Here is a 25,906-nt window from a genome sequence, read left to right as displayed (position 1 = left end):
CATGAGACCCTGGGAAGCCCCGACTCCCTCGCTGGAGCTGAGAGCCTGAGCTGAGCGCCCGAGCCAAAAGAGCGGGAGCCCGAGCGAGAGTCCTTCAGAGAAGAAGGTAAAGCCACAAGCCCCAACGTGGTATTTGTGGGAGGGAAGCGTGCTGGAGTTGGATGAATGGGCCGGGTCTCTGCTCACTTTAAAGCCTTTGTGAAAACAAAAAATGGTAAAACAAAAAGGGGGAATTATGGCAACCAATCATTATTACCCAGCTGGACTGAGTTGAGATAATGAACTAATTACTAATCAACTCAAGGTACCGACCCTGCCTACAAGAGGCAGGCCATTTCCTCCTGGCTGTGGAAGATGCAACAGCGTCCTTGGTGCTGCAGCCCAGGCTGGTGAGCAACAAAATACTGCTAACTTCTATGGAAGAAATTACAATTAATATCTACTAAACTGGACAGAGTGAGCCAAAAATATAATTGGAAATACTATTTTCCTTGAAATTAGTGAAAAAAACATTCACAATTAATTTATGCTGCATTAGTTCACATTTAGTGCACATTGGAAGTCTTCCGTTCTGATTATTTCAAACAAGATTATACAAACATTAATCCAATAAAGTCTAAAAATTTACACTCTGCAAGCCAATGAAAGGAGGGTATGGCTTTGTAACTGGGATGCCTCAGTTACTGCTGTTCAAGTACGTAACTGCAGAGGCAGCAGCAATTTTATTTCTGTATTCCAACATATGCTACATGTCCTGGCTACCTCATCACTTCTCTGTGACGCTAAGAAAGCTAAAAGAAGTCAGTTTAGAATGAACACGCTGCAGTGGGGCATACAGAAGAAACTAGCTACAGCGACTCTACTTGCCTCTTTTAGTATGTTAAATACAAAGTTTGAACAAAAGGAATATCACATGGTTCTGCTACTTGCTAAACACTACCATAACGTACACCTCAAATCTCAGAAAATACAATGATAAAATGGTTACGGAACTCTTTTGGACACACAATCACTGTGTAAATCATTCCAGAAGGGGAAACAAATTTGAAGACTGTCAGACCAAAAGATATTCTCCCGATAAATTAAAAAATGCTACCTTGTTTTACACTGTAGTTAATCTTGTCACCCCTTCATAAGGGTTGTAATATTATATGTATTAAATTCCTAAGAGCTGACAGGAGCTTTGCATGTGTCCCCAACCAGCTTTGCCTCTCAGAAATGGCTTTTTCAGCAGCAATAACTCAATAAAGATTAAGGTGAACGGAAGTCAAGAGACTGCTCAGTTCTTTTGCTGTATGGATGTTCTTATTTTATCATAAAACTACCTTATTGTGCATTAGCATAATCCATTCCTGAAAGCACTCATAAAAATGAAGTGTCCATGAACAGAGTTAATTAGGAACAGCTATTTCAAAAATAACTCTCCACATAGACAAACCCCAGAACTGTACATAGTAGAGACTTATTTACAGGAGCAGCACAAGGAGCTAATTTTCCTACAAAAAGAGAAATCAGAGTTATTGTCAATCTTCTGGATTGAATTAGGGGGGGAAAAAAGGCAATATTTCAAACACAGAGTCCTTTCCACAGTTTTGCAAAACCATTGACTATTTCAGAGTCATCAAGTCCTAAGGATGCTCTATTCCTTGCTTCATCTCAAAGCTTTAAGCATGTTCTGCCATACCACCTAGAGGACAATTCTCAGAACAGTCAACCCGACTTGTAAGATGCTTTTGAAATTTTTCAAGGGAAAAATATGTTACGACCTCTGTTGCAGTTTGCCATTTTGCAGGCCGATGCATTAAACCCCAGTTTAATTTACTATTGAAATCTAATGTTTAGAGAATACAATAAGGCACTCAAACCACAAAGGATAATCTGAATATGTTTAACAGGGTCATTATTCACAAGTCATATCCAGGCCAATTACTTTTCTAGGTTCACTGACTGACCAAAGCTGTGCCAGAAATAAACACTCAGCTGTGGTGGATTGACCCTGGCTGGCCACCAGATGCCCACCAAAGTTGCTCTATCACTCCCCTCCTCAGCAACGAAAGGCTCATGGGTCAAGATAAGGACAGGGAGAGATCACTCACCAATTACTGTCCTGGGAAAAACAGATTTAACTTGGGGAAACTAGTTTAATTTATTACCAATCAAATCAGAGTAGGGCAATGAGAAAAAAACCCCAAATCTTAAAAACACCTTCCTCCCACCCCTCCCTTCTTCCCAGGCTCAATTTCACTCCCAATTTTCTCTGCCTCCTCCCCCTGCACAGCACAGGGGGACAGAGAATGAGGGTTGCGATCAATTTATCACACTTTGTCTCTGCCGCTCCTTCTGCCTCAGTGGAAGGACTCCTCACACTCTTCCCCTGCTCCAGCCTGGGATCCCTCCCATGGGAGACAGTCCTCCATGAACTTCTCCAATGTGAGTCCTTCCCATAGGCCATAGTTCTTCACAACCTGCTCCATTGTGGGTCCCTTCCATGGGGTGCAGTCCTTCAGGAACAGACTGCTCCAGCGTGGGTCTCCCACAGGGTCACAAGTCCTGCCAGCAAACCTGCTTCAGCATGGGCTCCTCTCTCCATGGGTGCACAGGTCCTGCCAGGAGCCCGCTCCAGCATGGGCTTCTGATGGGGCCACAGCCTTCTTTGGGCACAGGCACCTGCTCTGGCATGGGGTCCTCCATGGGGGACAGCGTGCCTTACTATGGTTTTCACCTTGGGCTGCAGGGGAATCTCTGTTCTGGTACCTGGAGCACCTCCTCCCCCTCCTTCTTCACTGACCTTGGTGTTTTGCAGAATTGTTTCTCTCACATGTTCTCACTGCCCTCACTGCTGTTGCTGTCGCACAACATTTTTTTCCCCTTCTTAACTATGTTATCCCAGAGGTGCTACCACCATCACTGATGGGCTCAGCCTTGGCCAGCGGTGGGTCCATCTTGGAGCCAGCTGGCATTAGCTCTGTCAAACGCAAGAGAAGCTTCCTGCAGCTTTCTCACAGAAGCCACCCTTGTAGCCCCACTGCTACCAAAATCTTGCCAAGCAAACCTGATACAGCAGCAGAGAGATAATAACAAAAATATTTATGCCTCTTAGGGGAAGTCTTTTGCTCCAACAAAACACAAGCTTGGAAAACTGCACGGAAAGGATTTTCTTTCCCACGTGTGCTTTAAAGCTTTGTACATGTGCACCTTTCTGTGCAGCGAGTGGGTTTATCTGAAGACTTTGAACAGACTAGAGGGTGCCAGAGGGAAGGCATGCCAAGTCTATGTTGTGGAGCTCGAGGACACTTTCCAGTCATGAGCTTTTATGCTTCCTATAGAGACATGTGAAGATGAGACCTGGAAACATCTAGTCTGCTCCCTCCTGTTTTCATTTTAATTTTTAAAATCATGGTTGTATTAATAATGCTGCAAGTACTCTTTCGTCCTAGTTCTACACACCTCTGAGCACAGGATCCAATATGCCAAGTACAAGGCTTTGCTCTGCCTGAAGAGAAGGTTTCCAGGTTGTCCACTACCACTGTAGGTAAGAGTCTGGTATGGATATAAGCACACCAGTTCCTGTAAGAGACAGAAGGTAAATATAATTAAAATTACAAATAACGTTTTCCGTAATATGTATAGAACAGAATAGACTATTTCAGCTGGAAGGGACCTACAACGATCATCCAGTCCCACTGCCAGAACACTTCAGGGCTGATCAAGTTAACCATGTTGTTAAGGGCATTGTCCAAATGTCTCTTAAACACTGACAGGCTTGGGGCATCAATCACCTCTCTAGGAAGCCTGTGTCAGTGTTTGACCACCTTCTCAGTAAAGAAATGCTCCTTAACATCCAGCCTAAACCTCCCCTGGCACAGCTTTGAACCATGCCCACACACTCTGTCACTGGACACCAGAGAGAAGAAATCTGCACCTCCCTTTCCACCTCACCTCCTGAGGAAGCTGTGGAGAGCAACAAGGTCACTCCTCAGCCTCCTTTTCTCCAAACTAGACCAACCCAGAGTCCTTAGCCACTCCTCAAGGGACATGCCTTCCAGCCCTTTCACCAGCTTTGTTGCCCTCCTCTGGATGCATTCAAGGACCTTCACACCTTTCTTAAATTGTAGGGGCCAGAACTGCACACAGTATTCAAGGTGAGGCCACATCAATGCTAAATACAGAGGGATAATCACCTCTTTTGACTGGCTGATTTTACTGTGTTTGATGCACACCAGGATTTAGTTTTTCCTCTTGGCTGCCAGGGCACACCACTGACTCATATTGAGCCTGCTGTTGACCAGCACCCTCAGATTCCTCTCTGCAGGGCTGCTCTCTATCTACTCCTCTCCCAATTTATACTTGTGCCTGGCTTTACTCACTTCTAAGTGTAGAATCTGACATTTAAACTTGTTAAATTTCATCCCATTAATCATAGCCCAATTCCCCAATCTATCTAGATCCCTCTGCAAGGTCTTTTGGCCCTCCAGCGAGTTAACAGCACCTCCCAGCTTGGTAACATCAGCAAACTTGCCAATGGTGCATTCAACTCCTGCGCCTAGATCATTGATAAATATATTGAACAGTACTGGCCCTAGAATTGAACCCTGAGAAACACTGCCACTGGCCAGCCACCAGCCAGATGTAGCCCCATTCACTACAACCCTTCGAGTTCTGCCCTTCAGCCAGTTCTTCACCCAGCGCACCATGAACCTGCACATCCCACAGCTGGGCAACTTGTCCAGAAGGATGCTGTGAGGGAGAGTATCAAAAGCTTTACTAAAATCCAGAAAAACTACATTTACCACTTTTCCTTCACACACTAGGTGGGTGACCTTATCATAGACGGGTATAAAATTAAAAAGCACTTCCTTTTGTGAACCCATGTTGACTGTGCCCAATGATTGCATTATTCTTTAAATCCATTTCAACAGTACTTAGTATAATTTTCACCATAATTTTTCCAGGAACTGGGATTAGACTAACAGGTTCCCTGAGTCTTTCCTCATGCCTTTTTTGTAAATTGGAATAACATTGATGATACATGGATGCATATTGGAATATGAGGATATATGATACTTAAAGGGGAAAGTTAAACCCATAATTTAGGGATAGGACTAAGTTATGAAAGTTTGGTTTCTCAGACTGCCAGTGTAGTCTTGGGCAATTACCTAGTCTTTGTGCTTCAGCTACTCATTAACAACAAAGAAAACAGCCAATAATTTCTCCACCTCTAGAGATATTTATATTGCAAATCTAAATTTTTCTTTGTAAATGTTTGTGGAGCACCAAGTGCAAAGATTTCTAGACTGCAGTAATGACAGGTCTGAAGATACACCTACATTTCAGATTATAGAAACTGCTTATCCAGAATTCAAAGCATTGTTTAGTAAGGATTTTAACAACTCATAACTTCCCTTTTATAGATGGGCATTTATTTACACTCTTCCTCCCTTTCTCGAGCCATCGTGTGAGCACATGTAGACTATATTTTGCAGCGCACTTTGAGGTCAAGGCCACGCACAGCCATAATGTGCCACAGCTCCACACTTGCCTGTGCCACTGGCTACCCATCCAGAGAAGGAAATCACACTTGAAATGATCAAATTCTTGATCACTGCAGCACAGGACATAGGAGCTGGCAAATGCAAGGCCAGGTTTGTTTTTTTTTTTTTGAAAAGGATTTTAGGGAGGTTGCAAGAAACTGCAAACTGTTAAATAGGACTTTGAAACCAGGCAGCTTGGTAGAAGCTACAGTAGAGAACAGACTTAAGCAGAAATGATAAACTGAATAATGGCTTGGGACAGATTTGTACGGGGAAATTATGCCTCAGAAATCTCTTGGCATTCTTTGAATCAGAAACAGGAAGATAAAGGAGTGATTTTCAGAGGCTTTTGGCAAGGTCACTCACCAAAAGCTATTACAGGGGACAAAAAAGCAATCTGTCACATAGTAGGAGGATAGATCCTGTTATAGATTAATAAGGCATTAAATCAGAGAGGTGAAAGACTAGTTAGCTTTCTCAAGGAACAGTTTATCAGCAGAATCCCATGTGAATCTGTAATAGACATGATATTTATTAATGAGGGGAAAAGTAGGTGAATAGGGAGATGACAGTTATACAGAGCTACACAAAATCATTTTGTGTAATAAACCTAAAGCTGATCTTGAAGAATTGTGGAAATCTCATGATACTGAATTTCCAACTAATTAAGTGTCAGAAAAGGTTCTCATAATGCAGAGTCAGGCACAAATAGACAGCTTTATACAGACAGTATGACTACCTAAATTAACTATCATCAAGAAAAAGATCTTGGAGTCATTGTGATTAAATCTTTGAATACGCAAATTTAGTATTTTGCATTAACTAAACTAGTGAATCAAATAGATGAAATTATTAGGAACAGACTAGAGAACAAACAGAAATCAGCGCTGTTTCAGTACATCAAATCCTTGCTGCTGTATATGAGTTTCTGGTTATTCCACAGTTTGAATACAGAATTCAGGTTTGTTCCCGCATCCTAAAGAGAGGTAACAAGAAAGATACAAATAGAAGATGAGGAGCAGGAGGGATGGGAAGTCATGGTGTTCATTATTCAGTTCGTTTTATGACAGAGGCATCAAAACCAAATAGGTTTAAATGTAAAGAAAAAAAAAAAAGAGTTGGGGTGGTGTTGCTACAAACATAGATTGTGCCAGATTTGGAAGTTTAGGAAGCCAAAATAGATTTTTAAAAGCAGTTAAATGATTTCATGAAATGACATGCCATTAGGGTGTTGTTGGTTTGTTTTTTTTTTTAAATACAAAGTTGTAGCTGTAACCTCTGTCTCAGGAATTCCCTCAGCTACAGATTGGAAAGCACCCTGAAAAAAGTATTATTGCATTTCTGCCAGTGGAACAAATGTCTGTTTGGTCTAGTAGTGATTTATTTTCCCCTCCTTTAAATAATACAGCCTTTCCCAGGGTCATACCTTACTCCCTTGTCCATACTGAAACATATTTTATTTTTAATTTAGCAAGTTAGTGACAAAACATTGCTTAAGTTGTAGGGCTGGTGGACTTGCAAGTACTTCCGTACCAATATTTGTGTATAAGAACTTAACATCCATTTCCCTGGGTCATGTTCTGCTGCTAACCTTTGCTTCTGGTTGTAGTCGTTCTGTCAGTGTTTCATAATCCAGTAAGGAAACATATATTTACCCCTGAAATCAGTGTCTTGCTATGGGCTCCTTACTGTAAAAGTCAAAATACAATTAACACCAGATTAGTTCCATTTACTTAAGCAGCATTACTACTACTGAAGCACAGTACAGTGCTTCAAACAAGAACAACAGCATGAAACACAAAATAATATCAATGTCTGTCCTTAAGTGACTGCTTTTGTCTACTGAGATCCTACTAGTGCACTCACATTAAGTTCAGTAGTGCTTTACTTGGAAAATGATTCCTGAGAAAACAGCAGGATAAGCTAGGAAGTAAGATGCTAAGTAAGGCCAACAGATTGAAGCTCTCAGAATTTCTGCTGCCAGTTTTGTGGTGGTCCCTCACACAACACATACTGTTTAATCAATGAATTATGTGTTTCATATAAAACAAGTTCTTATTAAGTCTCTTTGGTCTGATTTTCCTCACTCACTCTCCACTTCCTTGAGAGTTTTCATTAGGATAATATTTCTTTTTAATTTGGTATAAAAAGGCTGTGCTTGTGTTTGATGCTTCCTTTATGTTCTGTCTCCTCTAGCTATAGCCTTTTGCCTGTATGTGCAAATTAGAGACTCCATGAACAAGTATTTGCTAAAAATTAAATGCAGCTCTCAAGCACAAGCTGAAAGATTAGGTACTCTTCTCACTACCTCTGTGGAAGCCGGGAGCAACTCTACGCAAGTTTGAGACACATAAAATTGGCAGAATCAAAAGGAGACTTAAGTCTTTCAAGTTTTGCAGAGGGATCATGAAGTTACTTACACCACCTCTACAGCTGGGAGACATGGATCCTTTAAAGTCTCCCGTATCACACAGGGACTAGCAGTAGTTACCAAATAATGATATTTACAGTTAAACATTGCCAATAGCTGGCAAGAGAGAGCACTTGTAATTCCATCCCTCCCAGCACACCTCTGCAGCAGCAAGGGATGATAGGCATCCCTTCTTGCTAAGCTTTTAGTAGGAGCAGGACATGGCAGAGCACTTAGCTCCCTTACAAGCACAACTAGAAAGACAGCTCTTCCATAGGGCTTCCTTGCTGAGCATCAGGGAGCAGTAAGAGCAGGGTTTCTCCCTAACAGAAGGTAAGCCAGGAAAAGAGGGGTAACCACATCAGCAAGTGACTGACCTCACCAGCAGCATGCAGTACCTCAGCACCAGAGACAGGTGAGCAGCAGTAAATAGGGTGACAGAAACAGGTCAAATAGCAGCCCAGCAAGCATCAGAGAGAGACTAAGTAACAAGTCAGGCCCAAGAGGACTGCTAGAGACAAGCACATTTATAAGGCGAACAGGCTCAAGCCTGTGCTTAAATGGAGCCCCTAGCCCATGAGTGAGGGTGGAAGTTTTAGGTGGGGCTGCTCAGGGCCAACTAGAGTTCCCAGGGTACCACTACTGAGCTCCTTTCTTGCTACAGGCATGAGGTCTCTTCCATTCCTCAGCTGCAGTGAGGGTTCTGCATATTCATACCCCAGATTAGAGATCATATTTTTCTCTGAAGTACAGCTCAGAGATTAAAAAACAATAAAATCTTTCAGCATATGCATAGAATACTAAACATTTCTTAACAGAGGCAGAAAGTGATACTGGGCCACACTGACAGCGGTCTATTCAGGAGGAGCTCTGACTAAGCATGGGGGATTTATGACAAGGGAAACCTTCTAGCAGCCTTCCAGTCTGAAAAGGGGGCCTACAAGAAAGCTGTGGAGGGTTTTTTACAAGGGTGTGTAGTGATAGGGCAAGGGGCAATGGCTTTAAACCGAAAGAAGGCAGATTTAGATTAGATATAGGTAAGAAATTTTTTACAATGAGAGTGATGAAACACTGGAAGAGGTTGCCCAGAGAAGCTGTGGATGCCCCATCCCTGGAAGTGTTCAAGGCCAGGTTGGATGAGGCTTTGAGCAACCTGATCTAGTGGAAGGCATCCCTGCCCACAGCAGGGGGGTTGGAACTAGATGATCTTTCAGGTCTTTTCCAACCCAAACTGTTCTGCTTATGATTTAAACTTGGTATAGAGAGTGTAAACATCTAAATTCCTGAATAACACTCAGCAGTTAACGACATATAAACTCTGATCAGAAGACCTCTGAAGTGATAGCACCATCTCAAGCAGTTATGCAGTACTGCACCTCTGTTTCCAGACAGCAAGTTAGCTGTCTGGAAAGTGAGGAGCTAAGACCTAACACCTTGGGCAGCTGGGTGCTAAACTTGCCACCTCTGCAAATCGAAAACCCAAATATAGGAGTCAGATTTTAAAATCTGTGCTACAATGAGCCAGCAGTGAGGTTAGCCCTTGAGCTTGTGGCTCCCCAGCCTGTGCTCCACCCTCTCATGCAGACTCAAAAGCTCACCAGAGAAAGGGATTAAGCAGAAGACATAGTGATGCTCTCAGAGCCAACATTTTCTGCAGTGCATACAGTTGGAGTACAATTTCTGGTAAATGGATTCTATTTTACATCTGAGCAAATGTGGTCAGTGAAAAGACAAAACAATGAAAACAGGCATAGAAAGCAGTTGTAAAATTCCTGGAATGCAGAGAGTTCAGTCAAAACAATCCCAACTACTTTTTAAAATTCTTAACGTAACTCTACTAATTATTATTACTACTGAGGGCAGCTAGCTTCAAGAGCTATTGGAACTTGCCAATTTGGAGATGCCCTCCAAAGGAAAACATGGTATAATACATCACAAATACATCAGTTAGGAACTGCGCTTTGTTTTTAAAGATAGTCTGAACTCAGCTTCTGGTCTCTACTAAAAATATAACACAACTTGAGCAGATTGTTTCTATTTAAAATATTTAATTAATTCTTCAGCTACATGAGTGCAATGTCTGAAGCTGTGGTTCTCACCTGGCCCAGCAATCTTTGATCAGGCTAAATTGGAGGAAATATTCACAGCAAAAGAGCCCCTGGTGTGATTCATAATTAGGTTTACACTGCCAATGAAATAAGCTCATTAAGAGATGTTAAGAATGTAAATATAATTTTGAAATCAAATTGTCTGAAAAAATGTACATTTGGAAATAGAAGATGAAGCGTGGCAGAAGAACTATGACAGGCTGTGTTAATGCGAAGGCAGAACAGAAGACAACTGATTTGCATAACAGGACTTTAAACCTGAAAATCATCTTTACACTCCATGGAATAATATATTCCAGATCAGCAACACAGGCTTCTAACATGCATATTTTGTTGAGAGTTGCAGGAGCCTGGCGTTTCATTTGCATTGAGCCTGATTTCAACCAGGAAAGCTGCATTTAAAACAAAACAAAATCCTCACAACCTACAACAGAAATCCAGCCTTGAGAGAGCAATGCAAGCTCCGACTGGCATAAAGCCCACGTGACAGATTTCAACTTCCTCTTGCATGTACTAGCCAGGAAAACTCACTGGTAGCAAGGTGTGGGAGAGGACCTTTGAATCCTCAGGCCTTTGAGACAGCCTCTTTGCTTGTGATATTTGCAGCAGTATTTCCAGCTCAAATCAAAATACTGCTACCCCAACTCTGTACCAAGTGCAGTTTGACCGTATCTGAGAAGTAGGGCATAGTACGAAGATCAGCATTTGTTTCTTTTGCAACCAGTAAGCATGTCTACACCGCAGCCTCGGCAGGCCTGAGTCCTCTGGGGTTTATGGCCACCGTGAATTCAAAGTCCTGAGCAGCTAATGGGCTGTGGAGCCTGCCTGTGCGGCTGGAGGAAAGCACCCACAGCCAGCAGGTCACTGGTGGGACCCAGGCGATGCCTTTAAGCCAGTCTTCAGCTTTTGGAATACTACACGTCCCGTACAGCTTATTCAGATTTTGTGTTAATACTCTCCTGGAAAAGTTTTTCTTATCTTCTTCTTATAGCAGTCCTGTTTCTTTTTCGACAGAGAAAACATTCCCGTTAAGCATTTCTTCATTTCCACAACTGACCCGAAAATAGAACGGATGCAGCCTGGAGATAACTGTGAAACAGATACAGTTTTGGGGCAATTGTAAGCAAGGACTGCCCGCACTGTGTCCACAGCAAGAAACCCAATGCCAAGTCTACAAGAATATGTACCACTGATCGGGGTGTTTCCTTCAGCTGGGAAAAAAGATTATTCCTGTGAGCGTAAAACATTACTGTAGCGTTTCCCTGCGTTCAGCTGACTCACCCTCAGCAATGTGCGTCAACCTCATGACCAGGAAGGTGCATGTACGGTGTGGATTACTGGGTGACATCTTGCAACTTCAAAGGGATGCGATTCGCAGCAAAAAGCGACTTCCCCACCTGCGTCACGAAAGCAGGCGGCCGAAGGAGACGCACCCTGTGACGCACAGCTAGAGGCCGAACAGCCGGTAACGTCTCCGCAGGAGTTACTTACTTCTTGCTCAAGCTTTCATAAGCAGCAAATATGGTTTCTTAAGTTACGGTGCAGATTTCTGAGGCTGGACTTGACCCTACACGGTGAAAACCGCCCCGCTTAGTTTAAAGCAGCTGTCTAGGTGCGTGCTTTCACATACAGCCCAGCTCCTCATCCAGGGGACGCGTGCCTGACAACACACGAGAGCCCTTAAACTCATCGCGGCTCCGCTGGCGTGTTGCCAGCGCTCTTAAATCCCTCGTCTAATTCGCCATGAGCAGAGCCGACACGCCGCATTACCATCTCTTCGGTGGCAGCCCGGGAGGAGCGGCGGGAGGCTCACCCCGTCACCGCCGGCAGGCTGTCGCCACCGCGCCGGAGCCACCGCCACTGCCCCGCCGGCGGCCGGCGCCGGGCTGAGACCTCCCCGCGCCCTGAAGCACAGCCAGGGAGAGGGGCGGCAGGGGCGAGGCGAGGCGGGGCGGTGTGAGGCGCTGCCGGGCGAGGCCGGCAGGTGGCGGCCGGTGCCCGCCGTGGCGGGAAGCTGCCGGTGACGGCCATGGCGCCTGTCGCTCCGCGGCGCCGGCGGCGTGCGGGGGCTGTGCGTGCTCCTCTGCGGGCCACCGGCACTCCGCTCACGCCTGCTGAGGGGGCCTGGGCGGGTGGGTGCTGTGGCCGCGTAAATTCGGGTACAGCCTGGAGCGGAGCTTCGTAGTTCCGTACGGCTCACCGGTACCAGCGGTCAGGGAGAGCTCCGCCGCCTTCTGCTGAGCTCCCCGGGGATGGTCAGGGAGAGCAGAGGGCCTGCAGGCAGGTGGGCAGCAAAAGAAGAAAATAAATTTGTTTAATTTATTTTAAGCGCCGTGACTGCTTGCTGGTAAAGTTATTTGGTCTATGACAGGATTGTTCTCAATACATTTGCCGTCAATAGAAACGTTTTCATTTAACTTCAGCAGGCTTCGAACCAGTCCTCTTGACGCTGTGGTACCTGATGTTGAAAAGTGAAGTAAAATTTACACTAATATTGAAAAATTCTGATTTTCTTAGGGTGAGAAGGTGAGTGGAAGTTTATTAGACTGCAGGGACCCCTTCCACAGCACATTTCCACTGCAAACAGTTCTTGCGGTACATTGCCAAGAAAAAAACAAACCCTGACAAAAACTGCCAGCTACAGAGTGTCAGGTGTATCTGTACACAATTGCTTCCACTTGCTTGTAAGCACAGATCCTTGTAAGTGGTCCTAAAGCCACTCAACAGGAACACCGGTAGCAGTCGGACCATAAAGAGTATAGATTGTGTTCTACCCCTTTCATATTATACCTGAAAATGAGTTATTTTTAGCCATGAGTAAATTAGATTACCTGGATTTTAATAGAAATTCTATTGAATCAGTGCAGCTGAACATCGCTGAATCATGAAAATGAGATTATTGTGTTGCTGAAGGAATACAAAAGGCCCCGGAGCCGGAGCCGTTGCTGAAGTCCCTGCACGGCTTGGTGATTGTGCCTCATTCACATTGTATGCGGTCTATTTGTACGTCACAGAATAGTTTATGGAATACTAATCTCAATTCTACACCTGTTTTCACTTTGTATCGTCACATACACCTCAGCAAAGGGGTTGTAGAAAGATGCTGCTAGCATCTGGAGCCAGTGGGTACCTTGGGAGGAGAGGCTGAGGGACCGGGGCTTGTTCAGGCTGGGGAAGGGAGGGCTTTGAGGGCACCTAAAAACAACTCCCCAGGTCCTACAGGGAGGCTACTGAGAAGTTGGAGCTAAGCTATTCTCAGCAGTACATGGCAGGAGGACAAGAAACAGGCTTACATTGAAACAAGAGAGGTTCAAACTGAGTATGAGAAACTTGTTCCCCATGAGGACACAAAGGCACTGGTGCAGGCCCAGAGAAGTTGTTTGATCGCCAGCTTGGAGCGTGGAGCTCAGCACCTGGCTGGATCAAGCCCTGAGCAGCTTGGTCTGATCTCACGCCTGGCCCTGCTGTGAGCAGAAGGTCGAACTAGTGACCCCCATAGGTCTCTTCCAACCTGAGGGATCCTATGGTTCTGTGAACCTATAGTCTTATATAGGTTGCTTATATATCTGCCTCCTTCGAGTGATATGACTATTCTGAATACGGCAGGTTAAGTGCATTCATACATAAAAACATATAATGTCATGGTGTGGAAGAAATGAATATTTTCTCTTTTTTTTTTAAAAAAAAAACAAACTAGGATCTTTCCCAGTCTGAAAAACTGTTACACAGAGATCAGAGTATAGGCCCTGAATTTAGGTTGTATAAAAGTACATTGCTCTGATATATTTTTGAATTTGCTTCAAGTAACCTGCCAAGTCTGGGTGAGGAGAGATAATGTCAATTGACATGATGTAAACACTCAGATTTTAAGGATAGCAAGCACCCTCACAGTGTTTTTTTGCTCTTCCATGGGAGGCTAAGTTTTGGTTTCAGCAACTTCCTTTTTACTCCACTAGGTGACTACAGAGACCTTTCACCTTTTTGATATTAGTGGTGCAGTAAATTCTGTACCTTTGAATGAACACCAGTCATCTTTCAAAAATATAAGCTCTAGTTCAAAGAGAAATTATAAACCTGAACCAAAATCAGTTAATTTTTTAGGTTCACTGCCTATCTTCCTTTGCTCTGAAATGCATGAGCCTCAGCTGGAATAAAACTTCAGTAGTCACTAGGGACTGACCTTAAAAAAATCAAATTGGGAAATCTGTTTTACATGCTGATTGGAATGGAAAACCTGGACAGCCTCTGAAAAGTGCATTTGATATGCAATATAATTTAGTATGTGGTGGTAAAATATGTTATAGGATATGTTTTTAGCCCTGAGAAACAGCTGACTTGTTGACACTGAAGTATCAGGTGAGGGGAGTTATACCATCTGTTTAATGTTTGTTTTTTTTTTCCCAGGACTCAGGGTCCTGACATTTTGTCCTGTCTATTACAAAGCACAAATTCTACTCTCATCATTCATTTCCTTTTTTTGTATGTACAGTGCTGAAGCCTTGGACTGTGAACACCCTTTTTGTCTTACCCAAGTTTTTATTTACTTTTGTGACAAATTGCGTGTCCTACCTCATGCTGCAAAAATTAATTCACAACCTCCACTTATCTAGCACTTTGCCAGTCTATTTTAGCATTTAAAAAGTTGTCTTGTTGTGAACGACATCAGATCTTTTAGGCCTTATCTCCCTCTCTGTGTTCAGAGTCCTTCAAAATAATCAAACTTTCCCACAGGTAGAATTTAGACATTTGAGAAGATATCCATTAATCTGCTTTGAGAATCATGCAGTAAAACACATTGAAAACCCAGACAAACAGGTCTTTAAAAGGGTCTTAATCCTGCATTTTTCCTCTGGAACATAAATTTATTTTCCATCATCTAAATGACCTTGAATACAAAATTCTTTAAACTAGTTATGGTCTAGTTTACTGACACTGCTTCTCAAATGACCTTCAGTAGTTCTGTTTTTTGCTGGTTTGTTAGTCCTTTTCTAATCTACAGAAAAGGAGATTCCAGTATGTCAGTAATGGTTTCTCCACTTTGAGAGATGCTGACCAAAAAAAAATAAAAATCCTTTATAACTGACAAAATGAAAATGTTAAAAAAAGAAGATCCATCCCAATTATAGGGATGAATGTTGTTCTTTGATCTGTTTATACTGTTGTTTTGGGCAGCTTCTATTTTCTTATTTAGGTTCATTAAATGGTTAAATGCCTTGCCAGTTGCTTTGCGCCTGATTTGCCACTTACTAATGCAGAGCAATATCTTTACGCTGTCACTGATGGATTTCTTAGGGGGCTCTTGAAAAAAAAGATCTGAGCCAAAGTCCATGAAATTTAAGGTGATTTTTTTCCAGGCTTTTCCTCATGAGCTATAGTGTTACTTACAGGAGTGCAATACAGAATAGACGCTTTGAGATTTGGCAGAAAAATTGACTTTTGAAACACTTACGTTGTCTAACTGGTAACACAGATAATGCCTTTGGAAAAAATATGGGGATACCTTGCTGCTCTCCTTTTCCCTGCCATGTCTATTCTAGGAAATAGTGTCAGTTTTCTAAAATATTAATTATATTCAGATTTGTAAGAATGCTTATTTTCTGTGCTGGCTTGAGCAGGTGTTTCTGGTGTGCCTTAAATGAAATGCTGCAGGGTCGAATGTTTGCAGTGGCTGGGAGGTTAATTCCTAACACTGCGCCCAGTTTGTTACAGTAATCCCAGTCTCTGCAGAGGGGTGAAGAGACATTGGTAGGATGGAAAACAGTCTGTTCCTAATCCTCACTGTTCCCATGGCAGATGAAACAAAGAGCAAGAGCAAAGAGAAGCATGAGCATTAATGCAGTAGTTAGTGTGGTGGGGTGAAGGGAAATCTTTATTATATTCAATAAAATGTTTCAGAAGTCATCTGCATAGTAGTGCTTTATCTGAATCTGGTCACAGTAAAACTAAATAACCAGACTCCGAGGAGGCTAAGAGAAAAAGATGCTGGGGCTTTTTGTCTTTTGTAAGTACCTTCTGAGCATCTCAAAAGCAACCTGGATGGAGATGCAATTTTTTTTTTCCCAGTGCTATGTTTCCTGTGCTACTGAAAAGAGTCTGTCATGACTCTGCACTGCCATCGATGCTGAAAGGCTGTCTCAGAAAACCAGAACTTTGGATTTTGTCATTTCCTGAATTCTTGTCTGGTTTTCAGAAATTATTATTTTGTCTCCTACAGCTCATAATTGTACAGACATGCGTTTGCCATTTCTTCTCTCCTTGAAAGACAAAACATCCTAAGGATCTCTCTGGGAGATAGTGCAAGCTGGGTAAATCATCTCCCACAATGACTCCTTCCCAACCAGGAACTGGAACTGCTTGAAAAATGACCACCACATGTGAGCAAACAGATCCTTTAATTCATTCTGTGCATGGGACATCAGCAATGAAAAATATTTCCCCCATGCACAGCGTGTAATAGCACTGATACACACAAAAAGTCTACAAATCACATGGGCCTTGTGCAGCTCTTGCCCTACACCACTGCTACTGTGCAGTGTGCAATAGTACGTAACCTGCACGATGTAGTAAGGTGTTTTGCTACTTCACATCAGCAGCCTCAGTGAGCTGTTAACCATTTTACTTCTGTACTCAGCAGAAGACAGCACTAATCTCTAAATACTTGCATTAAAATTCTCTTTGGATGGTTACATTTTCTTGGTACCACGCCACGTGTATCCTTATGGAACTGCATAATTATGTCCATTTCCACATTTATTTTGTTGAAGAAACGGCCATAAAGTAGTGACTTCCAGCACTTGGGTGAACAATTTGCTTCGGCCTTTAGGACTGCAGTGGGAGTGGCACTGCCTTCAGCATGTGTAGGAAAATTAGACTGTGGGCTTACAGCCAAGCATCAGAAGTACATTCAAGATGCTGCTGGAGAAGCGAAACTCGTTGCAAAGGTCTCCTGCATGGCTGGAATACACTGCTGTGAGGGCAAAGCAAGTCCTGCTTGGCAAACATCCTCTGACACTTAGCCACCAAGGCAACCTAAGTACCAGTGTAAGAGGTTCCTCCTTCCAGGTTACAGTGACTATATCAAGTGAGGCAGAAACTTAAGCCATGCGTGACTTTATTTATTGTAAATGCACAGTGATGCAAAAATCTTAAGAAATTGATTCAAGAATTGTTCTGTCTGCTCCATTAAAAACTGACATGATCAAAAGAGACTGTCAACCTTGCATTAACTAGGCACTTAAATCAAGTTTCTACGTCTTGTGTATTTGAACCATCTGCTGAGCTTAACCATCCATTTTAATTTGTCAGTACACTAGAGCTGTACCGACTGTACCAAGCTGATATAGGCAGAAGCGATTTCCGAGGAGAAATGCAGAGGTATGGTCATGGGAATGAAATATTTCAGCACTCCTACCACATGTGACAGCTAAGCAAATCTGTCCCTGGTGCTGACTTTATTAAACCCGTTTATGCTTAGTAATAAAATACTGCTTCCTCACCACTACCCAAGGTAATGGCAGAGGGAGTCTGTGAAGATCCTTGGTGGATTCATGATAATGGGAAAATGTGTAATATACACATACTAAGAGAAAAAAAAATAATGTAGAGCCATCCAACAATGTGGAGATAATGTGGTTAATTTACAGCCTGAAAGGCATTCAGGAAATGCCTTGAATAGCAATTAATAAAATTGGGTTCTGAATGGAAAGATGAGTTGCTAGTCTCAGGACCCAAACTCAGACTTTCATCATAGCACCACTGTTATTTAAGCTGCTTTATACAGTGAAATGCTACAATTCTCTCTCTCCACAGGCTAAAAAAGATGTATTTCACATGAACACAATTGAAAAGAATGTATCATCAATTTTCTTCTTTGACACCAAATTGGCGTTCACATTTAATGTCACTGAACTTTGGAAAAGCTCTCTGCTGCTGAAGCACAGCTCTAATTTTCCAGCATTTCTTTATTCATTGATATGGATAGCATGAAAATGTGGAGATAGGTAGAAATGAAAAAAAAAAAAAAAAGATGCAGATTTGCCTTCATTTCAGTGCTTAAGTCAAATTTATTGCTAGGAGTGAAGAAAGGAATTTTTCTTCAGCTCAGGCCGTTCCAGATGTGCTTCATCCTATGAAGTTTCCTTATCCTTCTGAAAGCTTACATGCAGGCCCTCCCAGAATGGAGGATAGTTCACCAGAGAAACTACATTTCTGAAATGGTTTGAGAGAAGGTAGCTACAGAATTTGTAAATTGTGTCCTCCTATATCTATTCTAAGATTAACTATAAAATTGTTCCACTTCACTGCAAAAGAACAGATTTTCATTGCATTTTCATTCCAGTGAAAAATAAGGAAAAGTTTGATGGGTTTAGAGATAAAGATACACCCAATATTTAGCACTTAAAATACCACATCGGATTGTGATATAGAGAGGCTCAAAGCCAAGCTTTTCCCTAGTAACAGCAGAATCTTGAATCTGGAGCCTTTAGCCCTACTGACTGTACTCCTCATCAGGGGACTGCCTGTCTCTGCCCACAGAAGTTCTACTGGAACCTGAAAAGCCAACCTGAGATGAGTCTTTAAAATAAAGTCATGGTCTTCAGCAAATATGGTTCTGTTTTGGTAGGATAAAAAATATGAATTTATTCTGACAGCTCTAATAGTGCATGTCTTCCAGTAAAATGAAATGGAAGGACTCTGATGGCATTTGTGGGTCTTACACACCCTGACCACCCTGGTTTGGGGTCTCCACCCACACACCCTACCCATGGACTCAGGAGCCCCACTAAAGTTCACCCCAGGGCTACACTGGGCCTGCGCTAATCCTGACCTGCAAACTGACATCCTGGCCAGACTTTGGCCTTGCTCTATCACTATGGACTTGCCCAGTGATCACTGGGCTGTGCCTTACCCTGATCACCATCACCAGGCCTGATCCCGACTCACTGATTTGCCTTCCTGGCTTGATCTTGGTACTGTGGCATTACCGCGGCTACACCCGGCGATTTGGGCTCTAGAGTGATGCAAGCTGCCATATCAGGGTCTGTCCTGCCTGTCACACCTGGCGGTTGTCAGAAATATTCTTCAGGTGCAGACTTTTAAAATCCATGGAATATTTCCAAATCATGCTCTGCTGACATTTTAACAGGAATACTGCAGAAATAGAATGAACCAGAAGAACTTTTTTCTAATCTAGTTCTAATATGCATGTGATATGTGTACATAATATTGTCCTTAGATAATCTAGGATAGAGATAGCGAGGGAATTATCTTTGTAATTAAGCTGGTAAGGCACATGACCTCCTTCAGAAGAGGGTATTTGGGTAATTAAGCTTGTACAACTGGCACATATTGTACCTTGTGGGTAATCTGACAGCCCTGGAGACGCCCTGGAGACTCCAACAAAGTATATGTATTGCTATTTTTTAAATCATAAATATATTAAGAACAAATACTCATTTTGGTGGGTTTTTTTTCCTTCCTCTTGTCTGTCCCTGACCTCTCTCTATTGTTCCTTTTCTATGAAGCCTCTCAACATCAGCAACTCCGCACATACGTTAGCACAATGGGTTGCCATAAAGGATTACAGAGTCACGCAGCTCTTACAAGGTCACTCAAAAATTCACATTAGAATATAGGCTATAACCAAAGAGTTGCTTTAATTCAAAGTAAAACCAAAAAGCAAATTGTGCTTCCAAATTTCCTCAGAGGTAGTACACTTTACAATTATGAAATCTGCTATTGAGTCATTCATGCTGTGCTCAGGCATTAAACGAGTAAAGCTCAAAGAAAGCTGTATGACTTTATTGGAAGTTTTACAGCATCTCTTTCACTTTATTTGCAATAAAGATGCAAATTTTTTTTTAGAAAAAGAAAATATATGCTAGAAACGGATTTAGGCTGTAGTTGGTAACGCCTTTACATAATAAATAAAAATGCTTGTGTCCTTATGCATGGTTTCCCAGCAGTAACTTTCCAGGTGTTTCACAGTGGTGATCGGTAACATCGAGCAAACTAGCTTGGCAGGTTTTCATGACTTTACTGAAAAAAAAGTCAAAAGCGACCTTATTATTCATTTAGGTGTAATTCATAGGGAAAGGGAGACAGAATAATGAAGTGACTTAAGTCACGGTCCAGGTCAGTGACAAAACTGGAAGAAAAGCTCAAATCACCTTACATGATGGTAAAAACACTCATATGCGGTAGGAAGACAAGGCTTGTGACACAAAAATCTTAATCTGAAAGGGATTGAGCCACACCTAGAACTGCAGACTTTTACTAGAGAGAGGCTACATAGCCCAGCAGTTTGAGAAAGAGAGTGGGGGTTCGGCGTTCTGCACTATGCCGGGATTTCATTCCTATAACTTGGTGTGCAATCCTATCTTTATCTCTAATTTGTTCAATAGACTCAAAAAAAAAAAAGACCTCTACGCATGCTGCACAGCAGGTTACTCCTCCACCACCCATGAAATAAGGTGTGAGCCAATACAAGATTTGCTTATTTTGCCTCTCTGCGATTCAACCACATCCCATTGTGATAAATGAAACATGAGACCTTGTTCACCAGAGTCTAACTTTTTGCTTTCTATATTTACATCTTATGTAAAAGAGAGAAACAATACCTCCAATTCATAGCGTTTTTCTGGAGATTAATCTCACTGGAATACTATTCTTGACAAAAGCTGAGAAAGCTAGAGACTCTCAGGTTAGCATATGTTAAAATCTACTTTAAGGGAGATGCAGTTACCAGCTCTCGCATGGAAAGAGTTAACTCGGACCCTCTGCCAAACACCTTAGTAAGCTGTTGTCACAGATGACATTCACAGCTGGAGGAGTCTATCAGGAAGGCTATCTGGAAAACACAGCTCCTCACTGTGGTATCGCTTGCAGGCTGAGGCAAAGGACACCTTTCCTTTGAGTCTTTGTGCACCATTTCACTTACGCATGATCCAAAAGATGCTCAGGTCAGTGGGAATCTTTTCTTTGAGTCGAAGGAACATTAGCTCAAAGCCACACATGGCAAGATAATTGTAGGAGTATTTCTAAAGGTTGGTTTATTTTCCTTTGTGTGAATTTAAGAGAAAGAGTTTTTCCTCCTTTTGGATGCTAACGTTTGGGCAAGTATTATCAAAAGAAGCAATCTATATTCTGAAAGCCCATTCTCTATAAATACTGTGTAAACCAACTGATCCTTTGTGTCTTTGATTTTCTACCAGTATCTGAATACATATCAGCAATTAAGTGAACCTTGCAACATCTCTAAAGTCAGTATTAACATCCCTATTGAGAATTGAAGGTATTGGGGAACAAAGAAAATAATTGAGTGTTCCAGAGCTATAAAACTAGACAGTACAATCCAATATACTCTGTTATGCACAGCTATAATGTATTAAGTTATGCAGAACTGAATGCATGTTCACCTGCAACGCTGCTTTCCATAAGTTTTTATCACAATAAGATGTTTCAAATTGTCAGACATCAATGCATTTTGTACGTTTAATTGCTTGTATTTTCAATTTAGTGGAGAAGTTTGCAAACACAATCATTTTTAATAGATTCCAAATGAAAAAGTGCATTTGCAATTTCTTTTACTCGAAAGGAAAGAATCCAACAAAAATTTACTGTGCATAAAACAGGGAGGCATCTATTGTAGTCCTTTCCTATCCATATGTGATAATGACTTTCCTATTGGTTTTGAGATAACTACCCTGAAGAATAAAATATTGTAGCATTTACTCTGGTACAAATTCGTGGTTTTGACTAACTAAATACTGCAGGTTTGGTCCCTTGCTTGTTTTAGATGACCTTCTTTAAGCTCAGAAAACAATTTTACTGAAATTACTAGAATTATTGCCAATTATTTCACTGGGAACAGGAAAATAACCATTCCTAAGCAGTATATAGCAGACAAGAAAAAGTATGTAACTTTCCTTACTTTCCTCTGGTAGTTTCAAAGTTGGATGCTTTGGAGTTGGCATCCTGCTGGACGCTGGTGATACCAGTGCTGTGGGATGACTGCTTGAGAGATCTGTTCCCTGTAGTTCTATCCCAGCTTGTAGTGACTTCTTGCTGGAGAGGGACCTCTTTATCCTTGCTCTGTAGAGAAGTCCCTTTGTTGCTAGATGAGCTTCCCATCCTGTCTTTGTCAGAGTCACCATCACTGTGTCCATTTGACCGGCTTGCAGGGGCAGAGGTTGTAGGATTGGAAGTTTTCTTCACTGCGTTCTTTCCCAGAGTCTTGCCTGAAGATGGAAAAGAAGGTTCCTGTGAGGCACTTACTTCGACAGCTTGGATCTCAGAATGGGGTGACCCCATGATGGTGGTCGGAGATGGGGTCAAGTCTGAGTGACTTGTCCAGGTTTCACCACCCTGGCCTGAGATCCAGAGCTTTCCTGGAGCATTAAATCCAATGCTGCCACTCTGTAAGTGCCATAGAAGCAACAAGAAGATTATCTCCTTCATTCTGCTGGTTTGTAAAGCTACAAGTTCTCTCTCGTTTATTTCCCAAGCAAAAAATCCTGTAGCTTCTCCCTCCTCCCTCCTGAGCTGCTGCTCATATAGTGAGCCTACCCAGAGGATGCCCTGACAGGCTTTATTTTTGTAGAAAGGAAACAGGTTTTGGTGTTTCAAAACTGACAGAGGAAGCCTGGTTTCCTGTTTCTGTGGATTCCTCTGCAACCTGTGACCCCATGGAGAGCAGGAGGCTGGCAGCCTTTGTGGGAGGAAAAAAGAAGTTTCTGCAGAAGGCACAGGATAAAGATTAATGGCACAATAGAAATGTGGAAAAATATGTACTGTGAAATAATCCTGAGGGATAAAACCTGAAATTATTAGGTGATTTTCCTTTCACATGTACTTGTACAGAGAACAGATGTGACTTGTCACATGTGCCCTTTGGATGATTCGTACTCGTGACCTTGTTATTGAAAAGAAGGGTTGGCAAAACTGATGTGCTACATAAAGCTGAAAGTTTGCTGTGTCTTCTCTTCCCGTTTGAATATTTAAACATACTGCTGCCAAAAGTGGGGAGATGATAAGGAAGAGTTTCACACTGTATTCATCTTTGTACCACAAGCCTTCAAATGTAATCATTTACCTGTAGGTCACTGGCCATTTATGCCACATCCTATTTCTGTAGTTCATACAACAATGTGTATGAACTATTTCTATAGCATTGCCCATAGGTGTCTGGTGTCATTTCAGATTCTCTAGGGTATGAGAAATACCTGTGTGGGCCTGGCAGAGGTGGCATATGATCTATGGGAGACATGTGGCCTTCTGGGGCAGGATACTTGAGGGCATTTCAAATGGTGTTAAAAGCTTACATAGGGGCAACTGAATCCTATTGACTGTAATTGGAGTTTAGACACCTAGTTCACATGCAGATCCATATTTATCAACCTCTAAATCTGTATCTTTAAATTTGCTAGCTGAATCCCACCCATAGATAAGACTGAAAGGAATATCCTGAATCACGCAGTCCTTCTCTTAGAATCATAGAATCATAGAATGGTTAGGGCTGGAAGGGACCTTCGAAGGTCATCTAGTCCAACCCCCCTGCAAGGAACAGGGATATCTCCAACTAGATCAGGTTGCTCAGGGCCTTGTCCAACCTGGCCTTGAACGTCTCCAGGGATGGAGCATCCACCACCTCTCTGGGCAACCTGTTCCAGTGTTCTACCACTCTCATAGTAAAAAATTTTTTCCTAATATCCAACCTGAACCTACCTCCCTCTATTTTAAAACCATTACCCCTTGTCCTATCATAACTGGCCCTCCTGAACAGCCTCTCCCCATCTTTCCTGTAGGCCCCCTTGAGGTACTGGAAGACCGCTATAAGGTCACCCCGGAGCCTCCTCTTCTCCAGGCTGAACAGCCCCAACTCTTTCAGCCTGTCCTCATAGGAAAGGTGCTCCAGCCCTCTTATCATCTTTGTGGCCCTCCTCTGGACCCTCTCCAACTGGTCCATGTCCTTCTTATGTTGGGGGCTCCAGAACTGGACGCAGTACTCCAAGTGAGGTCTCACAAGGGCAGAGTAGAGGGGGAGAATCACCTCCCTCGACCTGCTGGCCACACTCCTCTTGATGCAGCCCAGGGTGCGGTTGGCCTTCTGGGCCGCAAGAGCACATTGCTGGCTCATATTGAGCTTCTCGTCCACCAGTACTCCCAAGTCCTTCTCCTCAGGGCTGCTCTCGATCCAATCACCACCCAGTCTGTATTTATGCCTGGGATTGCCACGACCCAGATGTAGGACCTTGCATTTGGCCTGGTTAAACTTCATGAGGTTGGTACGGGCCCACCTCTCCAGCCTGTCAAGGTCCCTCTGGATGGCATCCCTCCCTTCCAGCGTGTCAACGGCACCACACAGCTTGGTGTCATCGGCGAACTTGCTGAGGGTGCACTCCATGCCACTGTCCACGTCACCGACAAAGATGTTGAAGAGGGCCGGGCCCAACACGGACCCCTGAGGGACGCCACTCGTGACCGGTCTCCACTTGGACATTGAGCCGTTGACCACTACTCTCTGAGTGCGGCCATTGAGCCAATTCCTTATCCACCGAGTGGTCCATCCATCAAACCCATGACTCTCTAATTTAGAGAGAAGAATGTCGTGCGGGACATTGCATACTTTTGCAATTGATCAACTACAGTTATACATTGCATACATCTTTTATTGCATACTTTTGCAATTGATCAACTACAGTTAATATTATTCTAAAACAATATTAATTGCAGCCTAAACATGATATTGGTAACTTTACATGCAGAAAACTTTTGGAAAAGATGAATATTCAATATAAAGAGTAAAGACAATTTTTTACACCAGAAGGACAGACAAATACTGGAGCGGGTCACACAGAGAGGTTGTGGGATCTCCATGCCTGGAGATATTCAAAACTCAACCAGACAAGACCCTGAGCAATGTGATCTAAGCCCTGCTTTGAGTTGGGTTTTGGCTCAGATGACCTTTGGATTTCCTTTCCAATCTATATTACTCTATGAAATTATGCTTACTAGCTGCAAAATTGAATATTGCAGTCAGTGAAGAGAAGGAGTCTTTTCTCCTCTATTGCCATAGTCCAGCTCTCTGAGACTAAGGAGAGTTAGCTTCTTGTTGAAGGAAAAGAAAGGGAAAAGGTAATTGCTGAAGATATTGCTTAGAGAAAAATAATGTGAAATTTTAAACTAAGGACAAACCAGTAACAGAATAGACCTGTCAGGAGACAAATAGATCTGAGAGAGTATTGTCAACCAGTTCAAAAACCCTCTAGCCACTGACACAAGAGCTGCACTAAGGACTATGGACAATGCATGTATGAAAGCAACCTTACAGACCTGGAAACAGAACAGCATCTCCTAGACATGGTTCATATTATTTGAGGATCAGTTTTTCTTAAAAACAGAAGCAAAATCTCCATTCCATGGAAGTTTGATGGTTAACAGTGAAACCATGGAAAAGCTGGTAAATGACTTGTAGTTCTTTTCAGAAGATGCTTTCAAAAACAAAACAAAACAAAACAAACAAACAAACAAATAAATGTAGAGCATAAGCCACTAGCTCTTATTGCAGTCAAGTAAATCTCTGTGATGGCTGTTCCTGTTTTGAAAGATTTGGATAACGATGCCTTGCTTTCCATTTCCAGGTGATAGTCTGGCCTTTTAGGTGTGCTAAAAGGTTAGTTTTCCATTTGCTATGATTTTATTTTTCTGTTTGATTCTCTTAGTAAAATGTAGACTTCTACTATGCAAGAAAAACAGATGCAACTTTGTGATACAACAGGTTAGAAGAGAAATGCAGTTGTGCTCCCTTTTGGAGGCTTTATTTCCCCTCTCTTATTCATAGTGAAAATCTGTAAATG

General features: G+C 42.5%; 1 protein-coding gene across 1 annotated transcript in view; it reads right to left on the bottom strand.

Annotated features, from left to right (window-relative positions):
• Positions 1-22,508, bottom strand: part of MMRN1 (multimerin 1) — a 50,574-nt gene extending 28,066 nt beyond the window's left edge. The window contains exons 1-2 of the mRNA XM_086612233.1: positions 21,982-22,508; positions 3,448-3,567 (exon numbers count right to left, since the gene is read on the bottom strand). Of these exons, the coding sequence (XP_086468359.1) occupies positions 3,448-3,567; positions 21,982-22,508 (647 nt within the window). The remainder of the gene's footprint in view (positions 1-3,447; positions 3,568-21,981) is intronic.
• Between the last annotated feature and the right edge of the window lie 3,398 nt (positions 22,509-25,906).

Source organism: Tauraco erythrolophus, chromosome 5 (genome assembly GCF_009769465.1).
Source record: "Tauraco erythrolophus isolate bTauEry1 chromosome 5, bTauEry1.pri, whole genome shotgun sequence".
Classification (NCBI taxonomy): domain Eukaryota; kingdom Metazoa; phylum Chordata; class Aves; order Musophagiformes; family Musophagidae; genus Tauraco; species Tauraco erythrolophus.
The sequence above is the reverse complement of the archived record's forward strand: the minus strand, read 5'-3'. Positions and strand labels throughout refer to the sequence as shown.